Source organism: Triturus cristatus, chromosome 7 (genome assembly GCF_964204655.1).
Source record: "Triturus cristatus chromosome 7, aTriCri1.1, whole genome shotgun sequence".
Taxonomy (NCBI): Eukaryota; Metazoa; Chordata; class Amphibia; order Caudata; family Salamandridae; genus Triturus; species Triturus cristatus.
This window is the reverse complement of record NC_140590.1, coordinates 1850300095-1850325656: the sequence shown is the minus strand read 5'-3', so window position 1 is coordinate 1850325656 and position 25562 is coordinate 1850300095. Positions and strand designations below refer to the sequence as shown.

Here is a 25562-nt window from a genome sequence, read left to right as displayed (position 1 = left end):
ACTCGAAATAACTCACTCTGAGAATATAGATAACAAAGACACCCTCTATCTTTTGATTAAGAAGAAATATGAATACAATAGAATAGTGAGTAAACGCGCTGGTGTGTGGAATAATAAATTCAAGGCACTCAAGCTATGTGAAGGGAATAAGGCAGGCAAATTGCTGGCATCCTACCTCAAACAAACAATTTACCATATCCTCGATTAAGGACTTCAAGAACATCGTCCAAACAAAACGAGATACTAAGGGCATTTCAAGCCTTCTACGAGGATCTATATAAAAATAAACAATGGATCCTGAGGGATGCGCTAAATACCTAGTCACTGAACCTACCAAAACTAACAGAAGCAGATAGATCAGCGCTAGGGACCCCCAATTCTGAAAGAAAACTCTCGATCTTCATTAAATCCCTCAAAACACAATAAAGCCCCAGGCCCAGACGGCTTCTCGGCCTCCTTTTACAAGGAGTTTGATAGATCGCTAAAACCTACCTCACTAAAACTATTCAACTCTATAGCTAAAGAGGGCTGTGTCTCTAAATCAATGGGAGAAGCCAATATCATTGTCATTCCCAAAGAAGGGAAAGACTCCCTTTTTAACAAAAAATGATACACCAATCTCGCATATCAACTTGGATTGCAAGCTATATGCAAAAATACTGGCCAATAGACTAAATGCGATCCTTCCAAAATTGATCGGTAACTCGCAGGTGAGGTTTCTTAAGTATCGCATGTCTAATGACCACACTAGTTTACTGTGCCATATCCTGGAGAAAGCTAAGATAACGTCTGTCCCCTCTATTGCCATCACCCTGGACGCAGAAAAAGCATTTGACAGGGTATCATGGTCATTCTTAAAACAATGCATGTCCTCTTTTAATCTTGGTGAGGAATATATCAACATGGTGCTCGCACTATACTCCGACCCTACTGTCCGAATTGCTATTAATGGAACCTTGCCTGAGTCATTCCATTTAGAACAGGGCACCAGACAGGGCTGCCCTCTCTCGCCTGCACTGTTTCTCTTGACCTTAGAACCACTAATTATGGATATCAAACACAATGACGACATAAGGAGTGTAAAATACGGAGAAACCATAGTGAAGCTGGCCGCTCACGTGGATGATATCCTGGTGGTTACAGAGAACCTGAGCGACTCCATCAAGGCACTCATGTCCACACTCTAGTCACTCCGGATACAAATTAAACCGTGACAAGTCCGAAGTCAAGCCACTGAACATCCTTGGTTCCCGAGATATGCTAGGTGACTCTGGCCTCGCATGGCAGCCTGGTTACATTAAGTATCTAGGGATTGAATTTGGCAGCACAATACTAGAGACGCTCCAGCGTAACGAAGCTAGCACCCTAGAGAAAAGTGTAAATCTTCTTGAGGCATGGTCCCCAAGATTTATAAGATGGTGGGGTAGGATTGAGGCCATCAAAATGATCTCTCCCCTAGTAAACTATTTAATTACTATGCTCCCCCTCATTCTAACTGAGGACTTCCATCATAAACTCTACATCTTGCTCTCCAAATTTTTATGGAAGGGGAAGAAAGCAAGAATTCTGAAAAAAGACTAGATAAATCACTAGGTGGGGTCAACCTAGCCGACTTTAAACATTACCAGACGGCTTTCTTAGCAAAACAAGGCTCCTACTGGCTCATGCCATCAGAAGATTACACCCCTGTATGGCTAGACATTGAGAAATCAATTCTTATGAATCTTACCCCAGCGGCCCTTCTGACCGCAAACCTTACTGTGGTCACTTGCTCAAAGCCCTTATTCAAGAACACAAAATCTGCCCTGTTGAAGATTGATAAACTATTAGACACTAGCATGAAACGCTCTAATCTTGTCTCACTTTGGAACAATCATAAAATACATTATAAAGGGAACCCTCTTCACAACGACGCCTGGGTTAACAATGATATCTATTTCCCCCAGCAACTCTTCAACGGTGCCTATCCTCTTTCTTTCAAAGAAATGCAGTCTAAATGCAATCTGGACCCAATTGAATTCTATAACTTCTTAAAAATAAAATCCGCACTAACTAAAGCGAAACTATCTCTCCTCTCCCCTTCCCTCTCGAGTTATTTATCAAAACTACATCAGTAAGTCACCAGGTCTCCTGGATTTACAAGCTTATACGCCCGCAACAATCTACCCTCAATAAGAAGCTGATAGCCTTCTGGGAGTCACACTCCTCCTCTCCGATCTCGGAGCTGGATTGGACCAAAACTTGGGTCTCAACCATGAGAAACAATCAGCCCGGTACTGTCCCAGATATGTTTTGGCTATTGCATAAAGCCTACTGGACACCAGCCCGACTCCACTCGCACAAAATCAGGGAGGATCCCATCTGTTGGAGTTGCAGTGACAAAACAGGTGACCTAGAACACTTACTACTCCAGTGCGATTGTGTGGTACCCTTCTGGGATAAGGACTTCGAATTCATATCTAATCTCTTCTCATACTCCCCTAATGGAGATCGAACGTCACTAGCTTTCGGTTTCCTTAGAGCAGAGTCGCTGAATGGAAAAGATAGGACGCTCCTAGACCTACTCCTAATAGCGACGGGTAAGATTATACTCAACAATTGGAAAGACGCACGCAAAGCCTCCTTTAATTGCTGGTTAAACTGGGTCACCAACCTAAGAGGGGCTGATAACATAACTCTCCAGAACTCGCCGTGGAAATCTTCTAACAGACATATGTGGGATACTCTTGATCTATACCTTAGCTCACACAAACCGGCATGAATACCACCAATCATGTTAAACCAATCGCCCCACACGAGCTGTCTATTACGTCAGGGTCCATTAGTTAAGACCGCTACCTCAGTAGTCCGATCCCTGTGCCAGAACTCTACCCGCTGCTCATTTGTCGTATTCATGCAACTTCACTTGACACTACATATGTTTAAATTGTGATTTATTGCTATACCAACTCGTACACTGATGTCATCTGTTTTGCCATTTTAATTGTTTTCTTCTGTGGTTAATTTTTGTATGTCTATTCCGTATGTCCTTCATTTGCTGTATTGTATGTACTACTTCATTTGGAAACAACCAATCAACTTTTTGAAATTTAAAAAAAAAAAAAGGATTTGCTTGGGTCAACTAATCTATGTATACCAAAATTGAAAAGTGTGCATTCCCCAATGAAAATGCGTTTTCAGAACTCCTACTCTGATATTTGGAGAAATTGTTGAATTTCCCAAATATATTTGACATGGATATTGGAGTGATGGATGACGTGGCATTGGGGAGCTATTATTTTCTGCCATTGCAGCGGTGACTGAAATGCTTTACACGTGTAGAGGATTTCCATAATCTCAAATTCCGTATTTGTATAACTGCTGGCGACCCTGCCTGATGCAGAGGTGATCACCGATGGTAATCCTGCATGGGGTGGCCACTAACGTAATCTGTTTTTGGTCACGCTACAATACCAATTGTATTGGCTCAGAAAGATTTTCAATAAACAGAAGTATCTCCTTTGTTTAAAAAAAAAAAAAAAAGTTGGAGACCCCTGATTTGGAGGGACTCCAGCCACCACTCCAAGAGTGAGGCAGAGTGGTTTCCGCTGATCGAGCCGAGAGACCCACTGCTTTTTGAGGCTGAGATCCACTTGGGCTCACTCCTCCCAGACCCAGATAACTAGGCCAACCTTCTAGGAGCCAAGAGGCCTGTCCATCAAAAATCCTTTTTATGGACTGGTAAAAACCTTGAAGCCAATAAGAAACATTTGAAACCCAGGGTTGATCAGATAATGTTGGTGCGGTGTGAACTCGCCCATGAGAGCCAAGTGAACAAACTCATTTTAAATATAAATTTAAATCTGATTGACCAGGAGCTTTATAGAAATGTTTCCTCGCTGGGATTTTTCATAGCAATCTCTCCTAAATCTGGTGAATTGAAAACCGTGCAGGAGCACCATTCTGCAAAAAAATTTAAAATATAACTGTGGGAAGGCCCACTTAAACAGATACAAGAGAACCTTAGTAGGTTTGAGACAGTTGCCCTTGGTTTGAGCATCTTTGATGGATGGGGAGTTAAGTGTATTTCAAAAAATTTCACAGACCAGGTCTGGTTCTTGTACCAAAGTTTAGCATCAAAAAGAAATGTTGTAAAAATGAGACAAACGATGCCATAGAGAGTTGCAAAACCATAACCTACTATTTTCCAACTCCATCAAAATCACACAAAAAGCTGATCCACATGGGGAGTAGTGTGGACGGGGTATGCAGGAGGGGATGTGGAATGCAGGGCGGATACCTACACGTGCTCTGGGAATGCCCAGTAATTCAAGTCTTCTGGAGGAATATCCTGAAAGTTATGAGTACTGTGTGGGGGGTGCCCTTGCTGCCTGAGGCCAAGAGATGCCTTTTGAACGTTTGGGAGCCAACAGACTTAAGCGTGAAAGGGAGGTTATGGGGCACACTCGGGCAGACGATTGCCAAGCGCAACATAGCGCAGTTGTGGGGTGCAGCTGCGTCCCCTAAGTTGAAGAAATGGAAAGAAGATATGGACTGGTGTGTGGTTCGTGAGAAAACTGTATACGTTGCACGGTGATGCCCCAAAAAATGGTTAGCAATTTGGTCTAAATGGAATGTGTACAGGGGGGGGGCTATGTGAACCACCGAATGTCTCATCCTCAGAAGACCACATTACAGTGTGAATTGAAATGTATGTAATGTAACTATACCCACTACATTGGAAAATATGTACTGATACGTGTGACAAATGATGCAAGTGAAACATAGGATGTAAAGAACTGTATAACATGACCACGGTTCCCTTTATGTTAAATAAACAGACTTTAAAAAAAAAAAAAATCACACAAAAAAGCTTAAATTAATTTAATGTAACTTGACCATCATTTTTGACTTTATATAAGAAACAAATCTATTAAATTTGCCAGGTACATTATGGTCACTGTTGCAACCCCACAACACCCACGTGGACAATATACCTGAAATTAACTTGGATTTGGAACATGTTTACGTGGAGAAGGCCTTACCGAAACTAGAACATTTTTAGGAGATTCTTAATTTCTAAATTGTAGCTCTTACGTGTGTGGGTTTTTTGTGCAGTTTTGAAACATTGTAGTCCACCTAAATACAATCAGAAATAAAGCAGTTTTAGAACTCTCCCCAGTGCCTGTAGCAAGGTCACACTGCTATATGTACAGTCCATGATGGACTTTTTCAACACTACCTTTTTCTAAATCCCAGCGGGTTAAATGTATTCATCTCCTAGGTTTCTGCATTTCTCCTATCCATACTGGCCCCCTCGTATTCACGGTCATCCAATCTTCTGGTCTTCATGAGGTCTGGATTACCGTAAAGCATTAGTGTACCTCTCTGGTCCTGGTTACGTTATATAAAAGTTAAATACGTAAAAATAACTACAGGGCAAGCTAGCAATTTGATTTGTTTTTTAAAACCTATTATAGATGGGTTGCTACATTAAAAACGCAGGTAGAGGTAACAATCAGTGACCTCTTGAGTGAAGATGTGGGGGTCCCTAGAGCAAAGGGATCCCAGGGACGAAGTGTTACTAAAACATTAAACCTCTTAGTAGCAGGCTCAACAGGCCATTAAAGGCCTGCTCCAGCGTTAAAGGCCCGAGAGGGCAGAATGTTCTAATTGGTGAAACAAAGGCCTTACGCAGCTAAAGGGGGCTGAAAGCCCCTTGGGCTCTGAGGCCTTTGTTAAACTTTGGAATGTTGGCGCTCTGTGCTTCTACCGGCCATTAGAAGCCCAAAGCACTCCGTTTCAACGGAGTTCCCCACAGTCCGATGTTCTAATATTTTCTAAGATTATTCCGGCTGCATGCCCTGTTCTCACCACACTTTGTCTGTCCGCAGGTCATGAGCCGAGCACAGATCATTCAGAGTGGCCAAGTGGACGTCCCCATGAACAATGGTGAGTGGTTGGGAGTGTGGAGAGGGTAGTAGTGGTCTGAGGTTTAACGATTGATGAATTATGGTGGCCACGCTCCCATTGCCTCCTCATGATTCACATCTGGTTTCAGCCTCCCAGACTGTTCCGGAAGATGCAGAATGGTTGTGGGGAGTCTGGCTGTGCCATGGGCCCCAGTGCAATCAAGGCAAATGGCCTCTTTTGCAATCAACTTTTTCTTATTTTGTCATAGATCTATTTTCTAGGTCTGAGGGAGCACCTAAATACTAAATTTAGGGGAATAGCAGATGGGGCAGATTGGCACCTTACCTGGGGTGACTACGCCCTCTATTATGCCACCCTCCTGTGGGAGGGGCATAGACCTAGCCCTGATTGGAGGGGTCTCCCCATCTTTAAGATGAAGGGGACTCAAAGATGTGATTCACCTCTCCTCCCCTTACAGGGTGGAGTTAAAGGTGGGCACACCTCCTATTCTAAGTCGTCCCACTGGTTTTCCACCCCAAAGGGGAGATGTAAACCAGGGGCTGCTGTCTGTTGATAGCAGGAGAGGTTGAGGGTCGCATTTCAAAGGCAGCAGGCCTTTGAAGCTTCCCTCTGAGCACTCGCCCATCCTGGGGGCGGAGGTGACATCTCTGCCCACAATGTGAATTATTTCTGGTCCCAGAGAGCAGGGGCTCGCCACCCAGGGGTCCAGAAACCTGTCTGGCGCTGACTGGCTGCCTACAGCCAGTCAGAACACCAGGGTTGGTAGGTTTTCAGGGGGCACCTCTGAGGTGCCCTCTCAGTACATGGTTCAATAAATCCCTCACTACCACCAATGTGGGTTTATAGAAAGGACTGGTTTTGTACTAAACACTCCTGGGCTCAGAAGCCATTATGATGCTGTGGAACTCAGTTGTCAAGTTTCCAACCAATGTACTCTCTGACTCCCCTGGCACATACAGTTTTAAGGAATAGACCCCAATATTGTAGGGAGAGATCTGCTCATGCAGGTATATCCACACCTGGGATGAAGTGCACCTTGCCTTAGGGCTGGTAAGGCCTGCTTGAGGGGTGGCTTACCAATATCTTGGGCAGTGCTAGCTGGCATGGCACAAAGGCAGTGTGCCATGTCAACTTGGTCATTTTTCTCCCTCACAGGGACGTGCAAGCTGCAGGGGCAGTGGTATGGTCCTAGTAAGAGGTCACAGGAGTACCAATTGTGGACCGGGTTTTAGGGAAAGAACACTGGTATTGGAAACCTGAACAGCAGGGTCCCAGTACTCTAAAGTCCAATTTGCATCATTAGCCAGGCGAAAGGTGGGATGTCCGGGGGGGGGGGGGGGGGGGGGGAGGGAAATAGTACTGCAACAGAACCCCATTTTCTTTCACTGTGGAATCCTGCATTGTGGTTTCCTGCCTCATTATTCATCGCTGGCAGTCCCCATGAAACTAACGCAGGTATGAACCCATGCAGTAGAGGTTCCAACCCTCGCAACGCTGGCTCGGGTACAAAAATAATTGCCATTATGGTATGGGTCTTGTGAGTAAATCCACAACATTTTGATAATTCATTGGCTAACTGTGATCAGTGCTTGAAGGGGGCAGGCCTACCCAAGTACCTCACAGAGGTGTCTCTGGGAATCTCCTGCACATATGGGGAGGGGGCACGGAGGCACACTGCATTGCCAGGAAAGCATTCGAGGGACGTTTTACAAACTAGTCTTTGATAACGGTTACCCAAAGCCACATGTACTGCAGGAACACTGGTGAGGACCACCTTTCTCAACGTTATTGATTTTAGAGACTTTAAATGACGGATGCTTAGTATCTGCCTTTTCTATGCAAAAGACCTAAATACCAATTTGAGATAGTGAATCACTTTTAATTTAACCTAAAAGGAGATACGTGTCCGCTTTCTGGCTGCTAACCATGACCAGCACTACGAAACCGTATTTAAGAGTTGGGGGGGGGGGGGGCACTGCTGCAGGTTTATTACACACAACGTTATGTAATCTGGTGGGTTCGCTTGCGGGCGATCCAAGGGCAGGCACTCTTCTCGCCACCTGCCCACCTGATGAGCCTAGCAGCACCGTGGCGAACCACTTTGTACTGTACCTTCTGGTGATCCCCTTCCCGGATCACCTAATCCTTGGTCCCTTCTACTCACACCCCTTTCAGGGTGGAGCATAGCTAGACAAGCCCCCGGTTGCTCAGGCCCACAACCGCCTGAAGGACTAAAGGGGCGCCAACATAGATTCCATGAACCTCCCATGAGGCTCCTGGGGTTCGGCTCTGGCACTCCTATGTACCGCACAGAGGTACCGTTCTGTACCCATTTGCTTCCAGATCGCCCTGTAACTCCGCCACAGCCCTGGAGGCGGCCAACCGTTGCCGCCAGGGCCCCCCACCAACCACTCGTCTTTACCTGCAACCCTTGTGTGCTAGCGCCTCCTGCAAGTCTAACAAGAACAAGTCCATCCCTACTGGGGTGAGGTGTACCCAGGCTGCCTCAAAGTATCCCTTGACCCTCTCCTGAATCATTTCATGTCTAATGAATCCCAGGCCCCTCTGCTGAGTGAACTTGCGCATGGAGCTGTTCACCCTTCTCCTGGTGACAAATGCAAAAATAACAATTGATGGACAGAATGCAGAACAATGTCATACATTCACCCCAGTACAGAGATCTGGGCCTAAATCCATCGTTTTTTTGCTCGCCATTCCAGTTCTCCTGGACCATGGCGCGTCCGGTGCACGAGAGGCAGGAAACATGGTGGGGGGGGGGGGGGCGGACTTATGTACCCCTCACCCTGCCCAGCGCACCGGACATAACGTGGCACGCCCGCGACCCTGGTGGGGACTCTTTCTCCAAGCCCAATACCACTATCGGGCCACCCTCCTGAGTGGCCCCCTGCGGTGGCCTCGGGCAGCTGCATATATTTGGGAGCCTCCACCAGGTGGCGTTGGTGTATGGGGGAATCAGTGCTCAATACACACAAGCTCAACTAGTTTAGCTCAAGAAAGAAAACATCCTTGCCTTGCTTTTAACCAAGTGCCCAGATGGATGTGGGCGCGAATCGTCACTGGTGCCCTGTGCTTGTTCCCCTCCCTTCAACCTGGATCCTGGATTCTTGCATGCACCAGAGTGAGTCGCGCACCTCCGGGAGCGTGAATGGAACCGTCACTCCATCTCCCGACTCCTCCGCGTGCTTCTCCAGGTACACGGCTCCCTTGGGTCGAGTGAGCCAGGCGGCATCCTCTGGTGATCCCATGATGGTCGCTGGTAGTCTTTCCTCATGCAGCATGTCTGCATCTTTGGTGTGAGCCTCGCAGCACCTCTCCTGGTTGCTCCTTTCCTACTGACGGCATGTCTTCTGTGCTGCCGCACATGTTCGTATACTGGTCCCTGCTCTCAGGTCAAGGGTTGAGCACCGCCCCTTAAGCATCAATGGGAGATGGATGAAATGCACAGTATCCTGGCCGCGTATCAGACGAGGCACCTCTGGTACTTTCACAGTCCGTGGAAGAGAGCCAGGCATGGTATCTTGCAAGTCCTCATCAATGTCACAATCCTGAACTCCACAACCTTAAGGTAGGGTTTATATTCCTGCTCAAATCTTGAGGAATATCCCGTTTTATGGTCAGTTGCACAAGACTGGGAGTGGCTCAAACATCGACTTAGCGCTGTGACATTATGGTAGGGCTGTACCTGCTGGGGTATCTTTGGATCTGGATCCTTGGGAGGGGCAATGCCATATACAGGCTGAACCTTGGCAGACTCCTCCAGCAGGTCCAGGGGGACCTTAAAAGATGGTTTAGCTGTCTTGTTCTCTTGTAGGGCTAGCTCTTTAAGTAAGATTACAATGTTGTTTCTCCGGCAATGTTTGCATTTGAGGTGATTTGTTTCATTTAAAGAAATGTATCAACAGGACCTCTTTTGTCTGGCCAGGGACAGCCCACAAAGTATCCAGACAGACTCTGCGCTCAGGTCGAGGGTAGGACTGGACTTTGCTGACTTGGAGAATTATTATTTAGCGACCATCCCCAGAGCAATGGAGAGGGTAATGCTTCCTGCATCTACTACTTGGTGTAATAAATTCAAAGACCCACATCTCATTAATAAGGTGATGTTTCCGATGTATGTCAGGGGTATGCGTGGTGGATACGGAAACGATATCCAACATGAGAGCGGGGCTCATTCCACTCTGGAGCAACAATGGTGCACGAGTTGTGGGTGGCAAGGGGTGCAGAAGAGCACCAAAAGTTAGGCCCTTAGGTCCAAGAGACCACCTCCTGTCTCCCACAAAATCATAGTAATACATACACATAGGTACATGCAGGTGTTTTCAGTCCACCCTCTTCATCCATTGGCTAGTTGAGCTGTCAATCACACTTTGCTTCTGCCAATAGCATGCATCATGGGGCAGTGGTCATCATACCACTTTATCCACTGGCGGCCTCACCTGGTGAGGGAGAGTATTGTGCCTGATCACATGTGCAAATCCATCTGAAAAGGAGTACTCATCTGTGCCAGGGTTGCTGGGTTATTCTTTTATTTTTTTTATTGTTTTTATTTTTGCCAGTTTCGTTTATTGCATATGTTAACAAAAAATGCATATTTGCCAAGACCAGACTTTGCTGGACCTTGCTCAACTTTGGAGGAGAAATGAGGCAAAATATGTTGGAAATGTTTACAGATGTATGTACTTGTGGAACTACTGCTGGTGTTCAGGGGGAAAGAAGTCCTCCTTGTCGTATTTTTGGGCCTTTTAGCAGTCATCCGGGAAGGGTCATACATTATGGGCATTTAATTCTGTTCTCTCCACTCAGCACCTTATGAAAGAATTCAGCGTAAGTGGTTTTTGGGGTGGGAATGCCTCCTGCATGGCATGGAATCATGTTCCTCTGCTCCGCGAGCACACCTGCGAGTATTTGTTATCTTGTTTTTTTTTTATTTTGTCCTTGCCCAGGACCTGTCGCGTGATCTGGGGAGGTGCACCACGCGTGCCCTCATTACACAAACATTGGACTACTGTCCCTGTCATGGGTTTAGTACACAGTACGCTGCCACCCCGGCTCTGTCTTGGGAATCCGTAGATCTTTTTACCTGTCGCTGCAGTAAAGGCCTACAGGCCCAGCTTGTGTAAAGTTATGCTTCCATGTGCTAACCCAGGTCCTCGGGCTAACATTTTAAGTGTATGTGGTGCGTGTTTGCGGCCTGCATGGTACATGCGTTGTTTGTGTGTGTAAGTAAACCAGAGTAATGGAGGCCCATAATCTATTTTGGATACCCCTGGCCTGATCTCTTGCATAAGAGGGAGGTGAGTTGGTTTTCCCAGAAAGTAGATGAGTATTGCCAACATTACTGCAGCTGGAGGTAGGAGTCTTAGAAAATGGAATGTGGAGATTGGAGACCAGGCTCCTTTTGTAATCCTGTTGGCCCGTTTGCCTTGAGGAGCTGTCTACTTGTAGTACTTCTATTTGGTAGACTGTGGTGAGCGGCAGGACTGCTGTCTCTCTTAAGGTGAAAGGCATCCTTGGGTGACGCTAGCTTTTTCTACCGATCCTAATAACCAGGTGGATTGAGCCATATCGGTCTCCACCCGAGGTGGACTGCTGCTGTGACTTTGTCCAAATGTAATTTGCTGACACTTGACTTTTTTAGTAGCACCAGCACTTTGTCTGCAGGTGGCAAAGGAGGTTTCTTATTTTCAACCCCAGAATAGGCCTGGCTGGAGTTCTGCTACGGGGAACTCCACAAAGTACTGAAAAAATACTCTGCTGCTCTCTAGAGTTCCGCAAGCAGCAGAGTGCGGTAAGTCGTGCTGATTTTTAGCGCAGGGAGTTTGTCCTGCACTGTATATAGTCTGAAAAAAATGGGGTGACCCTGTGTCCCTCAGAACCTGGGTATATCGTAGTAAACAAATTGGTTCTGTCGGGTTACCGATTACTTCTGTTAGTGCATTAAGTGTCGCATCTGTCAATTTTATTACAATAACATTCGTATCTCAAACACCTAGACGCAGAAAACATTTTCACAAACAATAGGGCACATGACTCCAATTGCTGTCTACTGTGTAAGTTTTATCAAAATTATATCATTCATATATTTTTTTTACACATATAATCACGGCTGTCAATATAAGTGAGATTTTGCAAGTAAGTGGTGGCCAAGTGACATGAGTGCTCAGTGGTGTGCAATATATACATGGTGGTGAAAATTATGTATATATGGGTGATGGGCCAGATAATAGGAAAATACAATGGCTCTACCGGCTGATTATTTTTTTCTTTAGTTGTGCAGAGCCTTGGTCAATCTGGGCCTTGTGTGGTCGTCAACGTTTCAACCCAATATGTGCTCCTTTCGGTAGTCAAAAGCGGGTCTTCATCAGGACAGAACGGGGGTAGGGAGGGGTAGGACAGCCCTAAAAAAACCCGAGTAAATCCTGGAACGAAACCTGGTGGCAGAATCAATTTGACCAAGGCAATGATAGTCTTAGAAAATTAAGCACGGGTGGTTCAAAGCTGGAAGTCGGTGTACAGGCATCTGTCCTCGAACGCCGCTGCTGCGTCCATGAGCACTGTAAAATCAGCCCGAATGGCACCCTGCGCAGCACGAGAGGGCGCTGCTTCTTTCTGCTGCACGAGTAGATGTTGTACTAGAGTAGCAGCTTCCTCAACATGAATGGCAGGTTTCAACGTGAGCAGTGGCAAACTGCCATGATCGCCCATGTTGAGAAATCTCGTTAGTAGGTGGTATAGCATATGATTTTCCTTGCTCGCCAACATAATGTTGGGGAGCTGCGTGAGAGGTAAAACTCTGCTTCGCTGAGTTTTTTCCGGAACGTGGAGTGAGCAAAACTCTGCGAACTCCGCCAGCGGAGTTCGCCAGCCACCCCTCCTCCAGATGCAGCCCAACACCGATATCTCATTTAAAGGCCCATTGGCACTACTTTTGTTCGAACTTTATCTTTGCTGGATCTGGCAGAAGCCTAACACCTTGATGCCCATCAGAGCCAAGAGAATCTGCTTGTGACGGCAGAAGAGCTTCTATGACTTGGGCGGGTTTTTGACAATTCCAGGCCGAGTATGTAACATTCATGTACTGTAGGACTGTTGGATGCATCTACCTATAAAAGTAACTACACCAATGACTATATAGCACTTACCAATTAATATCTTCTGTAATTTCCGTTAAAGCGCAACATATGTGAGAGTAGGGTGTCAGGGCGCTTTACAAATCATAAATGCAGAGGCAGTGAATCGTACAAGAAATATTATATATGCCAATGAGAAGTACACAATGTGGGAGCGACCTATTAATGCTCGTTGGCATTAGATGTTCAGACATGATGGTCTGGAGAACCGAGTTGGAATTTAAAGTGTGTATGGGGTTTACAGAAGGCAGTGTAGACTATTTGGGTGTGCAAAAGCACTAAATTTGTACTAGGGCCGGGAGAAATTATTACGCTCGAGTAATTGCAGTAATTACGCACTACGTGTGTGACGCGAAATTGCGTGCTTCCGCCAGCTTGAGTAATTTGGGGCCAAACTGGTACTACAGGAACAATGAACTAAGAGTGAGTGACTGCTGCTCGTGTCGGTAGCATTTAGTGCCATATCCTAAGCGCAAAATGCAGTCTTTGGCCCATTTGGACGCACGGCTGTATTTTACACTAAAAATAACTCAAAGCTGGATTACGCTTCATACACAATTTCACATAATTAAGAGTCATTTTGCAGCAATTACGCTAGAGAACATTACTAGTTGCGCCCACCCCTAATTTGTACTTCTCCAGTAATTTGGAAACCTTTCTTTAACAGGGATTTGAGCAGCCGCACCTCCGTGAATGGCTTTTGCATATCCCTGGGTCTGTCAAAGTTTGGGGTCATTGGGAGCGCATTTGCTAATTGTGTTCTTTCGCACTTTTCCTTTAGACGCGAAGGGATCGTTCACCTTCCCGTTGTTGCATGACTTCAAGTGGTCACCAGTGGCGCACCTTGTGGTGTTCACAGTCCTGAGCACTGGGGAGATCGTGGCCGATCGTGTCCGCATGGATGTGGAGAACGCCTTCCAGAACCAGGTGAGGCCGGGAGGTGGCCCGGGTTTGGCTGGGACTGGTCCTAGCGCCAGAATAAAAGTGGCCCCACTAGTGAATCGGATAGCTAAAGGCTCCCATGTTTGCAAATGAGGGCGGCTTTGAACTTGTAAAGACACGCTGTGTAGGTGTTTTGCAGTGTATTGGAGACGGTCTGCATTTGTGCTGCAATGTTTGTGGTAATCTCTGGTAAACCGACTGTAAAATACAGCCAGTGGGCCATAAAACAGGCTAAGACAGCCCACACACTGCCACATACATGCAAATAGACCCAGCGGAGGCGGGGGACGACCGATTTAAGAAGCCAAAAATGGCTTTATGTTGACTGTCTTCCACCCGAAGTTGCCTCTGCTTCAATAGAAGTCAATGGGGGAAATACATTCTCCCAATTTATAATTATAAAATCTCCACATTCCCTCTTAAATGTTGGCATGTCGGCTACCTGTCTGAGCAGCCCATCGGGCACTACCAGATTGCTCACTGGGACAGATTGGCTGAGGGCTGACAGTGGGCGGGGACAGTTGCGTAGCCTGAGATTTGGAGAAGTCCATGGTGGCTCAGAGTGCAGCTTGTCGCCGCCACCTCGAGGCTGGAGGATGTGGCAGAAGAATGGTTCACTTAGTTGCTGGACTTTTGGGTTTCTAGAAATCCAAGGTATCTCTGGTCAGGAAATTGATCAAGAAAATGTTCTAACCAATAGCAAGACCGCCAAGCAAACATGTCTGGTCCCATTAACCTGTACCTGATCTGGCATTTCTATACATGGGTTATATTGGGGGGCAGCGAGTATCGGCCACGAGCGTCCAATATGGGTCACTATGGGTAGCGGCTGTTGTCCCTGGCTTCACCACTCACACTCTGGTACTTCCCTTGCTTCCTGTAACCCTGGTTACCTGTGACCTTGGGATGTTAAGGAAGGGCCGGAAATAAACAGCAACCAGTCTCAGAACCCTGTGTACATTCTGAGTGTTCCCCTGCTTGCACATCCTGTAACAGGACAGAAGAGGCTGAGGGCCAAGAAGTGAGGCACATCCTGTAACAAGACAGAAGAGGCTGAGGGCCAAGAAGTGAGCCCCAGTGAGTTAACCCTCAGGGTGACCGTTGGTCCCCCCGGGAGTTAACCGTAAGCACATGGCTGAATTGGCCTGCATGGAAGCATCCTCTATTTGGCAGTCCAATGGCTGGTACTATTGTCAAAGGGATCTCAAAGGGACACGTTTAGGAACCTGCTGAGGCGAATTGATATAAGTTTCAGATGCAGTGGAATTCAGAATAGGCCCTGTGTGCCCATGGCACAATGGTATAATGGCAAATGTGCACAGGGGCCGCATATGTACAGCTTCATCAGCTAAGAATGCTGTAATCCACACACTCCTTACGCCCTTTGGTGCTCAAATGGAAATCTCCCCCTTCCCAGGACAGTGTGAAGTTGCCAAATGTCTTCGCAATTATTCTTACTAAAGATGCCCCAGCCATCGCCCAAGGCAGCTGTGCAGTCTTTGGACCTTTTGCCATTTCCTTGAGTGGACTCCTGTCTTCTCCTTCAGTTTAGCATCTTTGCTGTCATCTTGCATCCCTCCCTGATATCGCATAACCAATGACCTGCTCGAAAACCTAACTGAAGGTTCTCAGTGTCTCAGCACCCCAGAATCCCTTGGGCCTACTTTGTACCCATGTGCAGCAATTCCTTTATTCAAGGCCTTTGCAAGACCAATCCCTGCTTTGAGACTGCAGTGCTCATCGGTCTCTTCCTTGGAAGCCAGCGAGCTCTGGATGGAGGGTCTGCCGGCCACATACTTGGCTATGAGTACTCTGAATGGAGGCCCTTCATTGAGAGTATTCTGGTCCTCCACCAAGACTGGTCCTACAAATTGAGCATACTGTCAGAACCTCTAGTCTCAATAACCACCTCACATCACCATAAACATCCTGCGATCTGCGTGTAGGGCCGTTGAGCTGACCATGCAATTAAGATCCCAATATTAGTCTACTCAGACCTACCTGCCCGTTGACCTGACCCTAAACTGAAGCCTCATGCTCAACAACCCTGGGCAATGGCCAGCGGTACACAACTTTATACTGTGATTAGCAGAGTCTGAGTACGAAGAGTGACCAGATGCCTTGCTTCACCTCGCCGGACACTGGCTGCTCCTTCGCAGGGTCCCCTGCCACCGTTGGGTGAGGGGGTTTAGCAAATACCCAGCAGCTGACAGAAATGGAGCCTCAATGAGCAACTAGTTCATCCTTGTTTGGTGAACATATCCTACTTCATGGGTAGCTGAACCCTTCCACTTTCTACCATGCACCCTATCCTTTAGATGGTTCCTGTTGACGAAGGGCATATCCGTGCCCCACTAAAGAGATTGATTGGAGTGAGTGTATTATTCGAAGTGTTGGAATGAAGGTGCTCACACCCTTTTTCCTCCTAGGAGGCATGCAGAGGAGGGAGGGCTGCGTCACCATCTTACAGATTACTGGGCGATAAAAGAAGTGTCCCTGCATGGTCTAGTAGTCTGTATATTGCTTGTGCCTCGAGCCATGCTCCTCCTTTCTTTTTTCAGATATCTTGTATCTTGTTCACAGGTCAACCTCACATTCTCCGTAGCGAAGGGCCGCCCCGGCTCCAATGTCAATCTCCGTATCCAGGCAGCACCAGGATCCCGCTGCGGCGTCCGCGCAGTGGATGAAAGTGTCCTGCTCATGAATGGTGGAAGTGGCCAGTCGCTCGGTGACCAGGTAGGACCGCTCCCCTTTCCTTTTACTCCTACTCTGACCAGTGCTGATATGCTGCTGCCAAGCAAGAGAGGTGGGTGCAGTGTGAAGCGGGGCGTTACCTGCACTTCAAAGGACCTCTGGGCCAGATGTACGAAAGTCTTATTTTGCACTTCCTAAATGGGAATTTCATAGGAATTGCTCTTTAGGAAATGCAAACATGTATGCACAACATTTGTAAATTTCCTAATACTGATTCCTAAAGAGTAATGGCAAGTAGGGAATGCCAATCCATTCCCTCTTATGGTCAAAATAGGAAATGGTTTGCATTTCCTAAATTACGATTTCATAATAGGAAATTGCAAATTAAGAAATCCAAACCCAAGGGTGCCTCTGCGCTTAAGGCCGCCCTGGAGGCACCCCAACATTTGTAGTGCACATATGTCCTAGGGGCATTTGTCCGCTTCATGTTACATTAAACTAAGGCATTTTTAAATGCATTTTTTTTTTTCAACCTTGCACATGGTCTACATCGATTTAGGGGAGGGTAATAGCATTTCCTAAATGGCCAATTCGCATTAGGAAATACTTTGCAATTCCTAAAGCACATGTAAAATACTGGGTAGAAATCGTAAATTGAGAACAGTTTTCAGCCTTTTGAAAAGGCTGTTTTGCATTTCTTAACGGGCCGAAATTGTGATTCTACTTGTAAAGAAATGCAAAAGACTTGTCTACATCTGGCCCCAAGTTTGGTGCATCAAGGTGTCTTTCATCAAAGATACTGAAAGCAGGGTAGCAACCATAGGGCACATCACGGCTAGAGAAAGGAGTTTACATTTTCTTCTGTTCTTCACTAGCAGGGCCACGATGTGTAGAAGACCCGCCGTCTTTTTCAAATCAGTTTATCAGACTAATTCCGGGTGGACTCAAGTCCCTGCAAGGAAGAGTTGGGACGCCCAACATGAATGGAGTTATCATGGGCCAACTGAGAGCTTTCAGCTGCTCCACACATGGTCTCTCTGAGCCGCAGAAAGAAATACACCCACTTTCTTTCAGGGTCTGCAGTTTGATGGAGGCTCAGACACAGCAAGAACCCTCTAGGTTTTTCGCTTTAAACGCTAAAGGAGGAGCTAAAGATTACAAAAGAAAACTGTGTGGGGGGGAAGGGGAATGGGAAGAGAGCTAGAAAAGCGAGGCATTCCCTTGGCGTGCTCAACAAAAAATAATCCCTCACTAGCAGGATACAACTCCTCCAATTAAGAACAATGTCAAGAAGTGCTCTCTGGGTGGGACACGCATAAGAATAAGGAGGAAAGCCATTGAACAAGGAGCTGAGAGGGACAAGAAACCTATCCAATCATGATTGAGAGGCTGACCCAATGAACACCCATCCTAGTAAAGATCCTTAATCCACCGTTAAACTATAGTAAAAAATGATTTCATCTATTTTAAAAGGCTGGACTTCATTCAGGATCGAAATGCTGAGTCGTTTATGAGTCCCTTGAGGGCTAGAGCCATCCTTATGCACGATGACCAAGTGCCTTGTTTCTTAAATTCTGTATTGTTTTTTTCGTCTCCTCGCAGATAATGAACCAGATGCCGTTTCGAGAACTCTATGGGTTAAATCAAGCTGGGTTTGACTTGAAAGATCCTGAAAAGCCATGTGAGAACATGAAGAACATTTTTCACAAAGGTGTGCCGTACAGGGTAACGGACGTCAGCAAGGACAGGTCCGTTCCTGATATTTTTGAGGTAAGTGTCCAATCCTCACTTGCATCAGTATCTGCAAACAAAGCTGTATGGGGGGGCAGCATGCGCGTTTATGGCAGCTTTTAGACTCTAGGCACGGAAGGGGTACATTGTGAGCAGAGCTGCTCCGCACAACCATTAACATAATACAGGTGTCGTCAACCCACCCCAGAAACCGAATGGGCTGCTCTCATGCCATTTTCTCTGGGTAGCTAATATCTTGGTCTCTGCATTCAGCCGTCAGTCTGTCCTGAACATGGATGTTGTCTGGTGGCTTCGAGGTGGGGGGGGATTGGGTTTAATGCTCACTCAATAGGTCGATTCAGGGGGTGAGACGCCAGGTCTGCCTTCAGGGCCTTGTAGTCGTTGGAGACTTTTGGGGTGAGGGGTTGAGGCGGCAAGGGGGGAGAGGCAGCGCCTGGCAGCTGGTGAACTTCCAAAGGAGTGATCTATGGATAACTAACTAGACCGAATGAGTGAGGCTGCCCCCCCCCCCCCCGGTTGAACGGTGTTGGGGTCCGCCCATCGAATATTTAAAACAAATGGGCTCTAGTGCATTGTACAGTAAATTATCAAACACTGTCCATCGGCTGAATAGCCACATATTATACAGACCGGTCTGAACGAGCACTAGTTCGGGGAGGGGGTAGATGCATGCTGAATCTCCTTGGTGGATGGCAAGCGTGCAAGTGTTTCTTACCTCTGCCTTAGTGCTGAAGCTGTTCACAGTAAAGGCGGGTGTTGGGGTGATTTCTGCTCAGAAGTGTAGGTCCCGGAGGAAGCCTCATCCACGCGCGGCAGCCATCCACCCCGTGCACCGCAAGGGAAACTTGCAGTCTGCCACATGCAGTTCTTCCCTTTCTCAGACTGTACCATGTTTTTACTTTCTCAAATCAATAGTATCTTAGATTCCTAACAAGAGTGTCTGCCATCCGTGCCATGTTCTGAAAGGTCTACCCAGCTGGAAATCCACAAACTGTGAGAAAGCGCAGTGCATGCAGCGGTGTTGGAGGCCCAGGGCTGGTGTTGCAGGTCGTGGGATTCTTCTGATAAGTGTCTCCTCCTGACCTCTTCAGCAAAGTCCAGGGTTTCGTCTGATCCCTTAACACTAGGGAGTCGCTCTCCATGGCGCTCTACAAGGGCAGTCTTCTCTTCCCCCTGGTTTCCAGCACATCCTTCTGGTCTTGCTTTACACCATGATATACCTGGATATGCAGATATCTTCAAATCTCTCTACATGGCGCTCTACACAACGGGTGGTGCACCACTCCATATCTTGGGTATGGCGCTGTACAGTATAGTTTCTTCTGTCCCCCCTTTTTTCCAACTCCTCCTTCTGGTCTTGGTTTGCACCATGGTATTGTTGGATCAATGGCTATCTTCCAATCACTCCCCATGGCACTGTACAAGTGCAGTCTTTCTGTCCCCCTGGTTTCCAAAACCTTCTTGTCTGTTTACATCATGGCTTTGTTAGTTATCCAGTATTAGGGTATCTATCATAGATTCACATGCCTGAATCATTCCCGGTTGCCGTGGGCGGGAGTTCCACGGTAAAATACAAAAGTAGTGCCATAAATAGTAGGCTAAAAAGAAAAAAGGCCTAAGGCCTAAATCTTAGTAGGCTATCTACCTCCTTATAGTAAAAGGAACCAATAGTCTGCTCCAACCAATCCGCTACCAGCACCCTCTAGAACACTCAGCAGAAGCAGTTCTCAGATTTTCACCGCACGTCGTGTGGAAGGGAGTCTCTTGAGTGCCACTCAGTTTCTCTTCAACTCTTCAGAAAGATGTCTGACAAGAAGACCCTATTCAGATCCTGCAGGACCTGTGATAAAAAAGGGTCCATGCTGATGACCAGCATAAGATTGCCTTTATTGCCTCTATCCGAAGCATGAGGCCAAAGATTGCAAGATTTGCCGTACCTTCCCTAGCAACTCTTAGATAGGGAGGCAAGACTGCTTTTATGGCTTAAATCCTCTTCGGCTGAGGAGGAAGACTGGTCCTCTACTTCTAGCAAGAGAGCTAGATCACATCACAGCGCTTCTAGTGAGGGAAGAAAGCGCCACAAATCTTCACATGATGTCACGGACCCTTTACAGAGGTCACCTAGCTTTCCTCTGGGTCAACACTGTCTCCACCCTCTACATCGGTCAAGGAGTCTAAGAAAACCTCTTCTTCAAAAACCATGAGTAAAGGACATGTCAAATCTGTCACATTGACGCCCTCCTCGTCGACTATTTTTGTGACCTCTTCTGCCCCATCGTCGACAGCAACTGTCTCTGACGGCCATCACCTCGCCTATTCTGTCTACTGGAATCTTAATCACAACCAAAACTAAGTCCGTTCTTGAAGAATCGCCGACGAGAACCATCTAAGTCCCCGTCTATGACTACACCGTCTACTTCGAATCCATCGGCAACGTCGACTAAGCCTCCATCGTCGACGAAGGAGTTACCATTGACGAAGTCTACTACATTGTCGATGTCTGTCCCGTCATCGTCTGTCTGACCGTTCCGTCAACCACGAGCCCGTCGACGACGAATATACCAATTCAAATCGAGTCAACGGTGATTACAGTACCTTCAGTCAATGCCCCGTCATCTGGACTTTCCCAACTCAAGACTTTCCAAAGGCCCATTGCGCACCAGGATTATAGTAAGATTTCTCCACTTTTGCCTTCACACTTCTTAGAAACATATGTAGAAGATGATTGAGGACGATGAGGGACCTTATGGCATAGCTCATCATCCTTCTGAGCTTAACAACAAATGTTAGGATGAATACGACTATCGGGAACAATATTATCTGGAGCAACTTATGGTTCCACATCATAGATATCACTTCCACAGATGTGAGTCGCACCAGAGGGAAGGAGTCCTCTTCCTCCAACGCTGATACAAGATCTTCAAGCTATGCTTGTAGATTACCGTTAAAGGTTTCCCCCTCAACAGGCTGTCTCTGAAAATCCACCCCCACCAGCGGTGGTTCCGGAGCCTGATGCTCCTTCTATGCCGGCTCATCCTTCGGGTCCTTCTGACTAGGTGCAGCATGACACTTCCTCCTCTGAAGATGAGGTTGAGGAGGGTGAATTACCTGACACAGCTCCCATTCTTGATCCCTGGGACGATTATATTCCAATGCCTTCTCCGCCTCTTCTGCCACCCTCTGATTCTCCTCCTTAGGATATCTGGGGATTTCATAATTTGATGCAGCGGGCCGCTGCTAGATTTCAACTGCCCATTACTGTGGAACAGACAGATTGTGTATTACATGATTTCAAGGAAGAGTCCAGAAAAATCATGCGTGCTGTACCGATCATAGACTACATCTGGCAAGAAGGGGTTAAGATAATGAAGACGCCTGCAAGAAATACCGTGCCCCCTGCAAACAGTCCATCTTGTCTTATGGCTCATCCACGACCAGATTCAGTCATGGTCATGGTAGATCATGGAAGTGCCCGAGGGATAAAACTGTTATGGTTCTCATGATTCTGGTCAGCGTTATACCTGTGGAAGGAAAGTGTCTGTGCAGTTGTAATAGTGCGGTTAGGTAATGGGAAGACCCAAATTCCCACCCCCCTTTGTTCTGCTCATGGACTCTGCCTTTGGCCACACCTATTTCTACCCTTATTGATCATCATTCTAAGGTCTTTTTTTATTCTATGAATAAAAGGTGCAGACCGCTTAAGCGATCTCCTGAGGGTGGCCTTATCTTGTGTCTCTTTCAGTTTTGTTGGGAGGCAGTGGGATGAGTGGCACAAGTGCCACTGGTATTGACGTGGATGTTGGACACTATTTGCTAATGCTTACTTCTCAACAACCTCTTTTAGCTGGAGGAATTACCCCTGGGTGTAGGTAAGGACCCTAAGTTAAACTTGCACTGGTGCCCTCTGATGCAATACCTCATTGGTGCCTGAAGAGTGGGAGTGCTTCCAGGTCAATGGCAGTCCACGGTATGTGAACTCGTCACTACCCGAACAAGCACCAAATGCTCATGATGAATGTCTGATGTGTCCAGGTGTAGACTTTCTTTCTCTTTGTTGTGTGCCTATGGTCCTGGCCAGTCTAGCTGTGGCGCCCAATGCTGGGTGGGAGTATTGCTGTATCTTTTCGCTAGAAGACCGACTTCAAGTGTGACTGGTTGTAGAAAGGCCCATCTCAGAAATGTAAGACTCCTGCTGTGGCTGTAAGGGTTCACACACTGAGTACCATGGTTGTGAAGAGAGGGTTATGATCCATTTGAAGGAAGAAACCTGAATACATGGAGCGTGGTAGAAGGAAACAAAGACTTTACCTCTAGTGGTGGAAAGGTGTCCAAGTACAGTGCAGTCGTAGGGCAAGTAAGATTCGGAGTGTATAGGATGTAAAGTGTGTGAGTCTGAGGAGACCGAATTAAGGGTGGTAAGGCTGACGCAGTGTGGAAGACATATCATGGTCTGGGGGCAGACTACCGGAGACATAGAAGGCAGGGGGGCATGTGGAAGTCAGAAGTGGAGGAGACAAGAAGTAACATGCAGTGTAAGTTTGAGGCAACAGTGTTCAGTGGTAAGTGAGACTTTGGGAAACAAAGCCAGGGACAACCAATATTGACGGAAGTTAGAAGCAAAGTGGGAAGACGGTATGTGGCAGGGGTGGGATGCAGCAGAGACTGATGCTGGAGGAGTCAAGGGTGTTTGAAGCGGAGGGAACACACAATGGTACTCGGTGGCCTTGAGGGGGTGATGGCTTCAGAGCAGAGGTAAAACCCTAACACAAGTTGTGGGACCAAGGCAAGTGCTGGGAAAGATTGACCTTGCTTCGGAGACTTGTTGATCTGGTCGAGCCCGGCTTGAGTCGGGTTTTAGCACTAATAGTGTTACGGTGAGGATTGTGAAGCGCTTGGAAGGAGAGCACCAGCACTCAAGGCTCTGTGTTTTCCCTCTGGTTCCTAGGACATAGGTATGCAGCTCATCAGTACAAAGGACCCCCGAAAGCCAAATGTTTGTCCAACTCCAAACTTCTGCCCGGAGCCACAGCCGTCTCCCATTCCACTGCGGCGAGGAAGTAACATAGCACTTAAAGGTGAAGTGGCCATGGACTCAGGTTTGTTCATGAAAGCATGTGTGGTGTTACCGTCAAAGCCTGAGACTGTACCTCAGATGCGGCGTGGTCGTTTCTTCTCCTTCCATCTTGTGCTTGGGTGGTAATGCTGGGGTTTAATGGTGCTTTTGTTTATTCACTTTAAAGCAATTGTGCCATTGTTGTTACGCATCTGTTGTTGGTGCTGTGTGAGGGATGGTCCAATCTCATGAACCATACTGTCCATCCTAAAGACATGCAAACATGCCTTACAGTAATGATACTGCATGTGTGGTTATCGTACAGCTGGGAGCAAGTGAGCACTGCAAATGGGTGGGGTGTACGGTGATGGTTCCAAATTGTGGCCAAGAGTGAGGTTTTTTTACACATTGACTTTACACCTCACATACATTCATTCTTTTTGGCTCGGGTAGGTCAATTTACTCAGAATTACACAATTTGTTATAGAGTGCGTAAGCCAGGTTTAGAGCTTGGCCCTTCAGGGTTCATAAGTTAGCAACTTCGGGACCCATTATGTAGGACCTGGTGAAGCAGGACCTCGACCACCATAAACTGGTGAAGCTCCTTCTCTGCCATGCTCTGTCGTCGTCTCCTATTGATTCTGTGTGACCAGAGGGTTTCCAAGGACCGAGCTAAGCGATGTCTACCACTGGACGGCCTGGTCAGGGTGGTGCGCCCCTCCCCACACTGCCACTGAGGTTTCAAGGCCTCGTTCCCCCCCCTCCCCCCGGCATGGCATGGCAATACAAGTAGTCAAAACATTGGCCTCCACTTGTAGCGAGACAAGTCCCTGAAATGAGAACATTTGAGGCACTACAAACTGAACAAGAGTTGTCCCACACACAACTCTACAAATACTTGCAACTTCGAGTTGTCCTAACTGAAGTTCTACTGTCCAGATATACCGGACAGCAGCCCTCTCGGGTGCTTGGTGTTGATGGTGGGGGCAGGGATAAAACACAAACCAGGGACATACATTTATTGCACCTTCATTAATAATTAGGGCTGCCAATTTTATGGTATTTTTGTAACCTTTCTGTCTGAAGTTAACTTTGTATTTTGGCCATTTTATTGGTGCTTATCTATTACGTTATTTGAAGACTAAATTAAGTCATAAAATGGTATTTCCATATTTAACTGATAAACACACACTCATACCTTCCCTTTCGCGTTTTACCAAATTAAGTAGCCAAATATAGCGAAACACTGCACCCACAGGTACATATTAGCCTTATAATACGCATGTGTTAACATGTGCCTGTATTTTGTGAAATCTCAACCTGTTTTTTTAACCTCACTTGCTATCTGCTTAGCTGCTGTCCAGGAATATTACTAAAGCTGGCATGAAAAGTCACAATTTTCAAAAATGTTCTGCTTTTAAAAATAAATACAGACAGGAAACACTTTGATCAGTAAAAGCAGAAAACTGGGTGCCTGATCAATAAACCCAATGACTTGCAGAGACCATGACCCACATGGGAGGGATACTAGGGACCCCCTTCCCCAGCAGGATGCTGATTGGGAGGCGGCCCTGATGCATGCCAGAGGTTGCGATCATGGCTTTAAAATGCCTTTTTCAATTAAAAACACTACATTATATATACTGTAAGCAGAGTAGATGGGTCAACGCCCAGCTACTTGAAATGCCAGGTGAAAGCTGTCACATTCCTAATGCAATCTGGGGGTTTCCTTTCTGGGAGGAAGTGATGAGTGAACTGGAGGCTATTCTAGTGGTCAGTTCCTCATACTCCCCAGCTGGTGATTCTGGGTATTGCAGAGGGCGTCTACCTCCCTAGATTGACACTGCTCTTTTTTTTTATATGCTAGGTTTTGTAGTGGTAAAAAGACAAAGCCAAAACAATTGGGGGGCTACAAGTGCCAACTAAATCAATGGGGCAGCCTGGCATGAACATGTGTATGCAGGAGAGTGGTGCACGAAGGCAGGGGTTACTCTAGGAAATTTGAGAGGGTCTGGTGCAAATGGAGATCATTTTATGGAATGGGGCGATGGAATTAG

The 25562-nt window shown here is 46.8% G+C and overlaps 1 protein-coding gene and 1 long non-coding RNA gene across 5 annotated transcripts in view; one reads left to right on the top strand and one right to left on the bottom strand.

Annotated features, from left to right (window-relative positions):
* The window catches only part of LOC146813441 (uncharacterized), a 152292-nt gene that overhangs the window by 7640 nt on the left and 119090 nt on the right, over window positions 1-25562 (bottom strand). The window lies entirely within an intron of this gene.
* The window catches only part of LOC146813442 (ovostatin-like), a 261286-nt gene that overhangs the window by 146129 nt on the left and 89595 nt on the right, over window positions 1-25562 (top strand). For 2 of the 4 annotated variants that reach the window (XM_085620204.1, XM_085620203.1), the window contains exons 13-17: window positions 5874-5931; window positions 13846-13991; window positions 16590-16742; window positions 18303-18470; window positions 23398-23527. In XM_085620204.1, the coding sequence (XP_085476330.1) occupies window positions 5874-5931; window positions 13846-13991; window positions 16590-16742; window positions 18303-18470; window positions 23398-23527 (655 nt within the window). Of the gene's footprint in view, window positions 1-5873; window positions 5932-13845; window positions 13992-16589; window positions 16743-18302; window positions 18471-23397; window positions 23549-25562 lie in introns of all 4 variants that reach the window. The other 2 variants (XM_085620202.1, XM_085620201.1) reach the window with 1 other exon arrangement.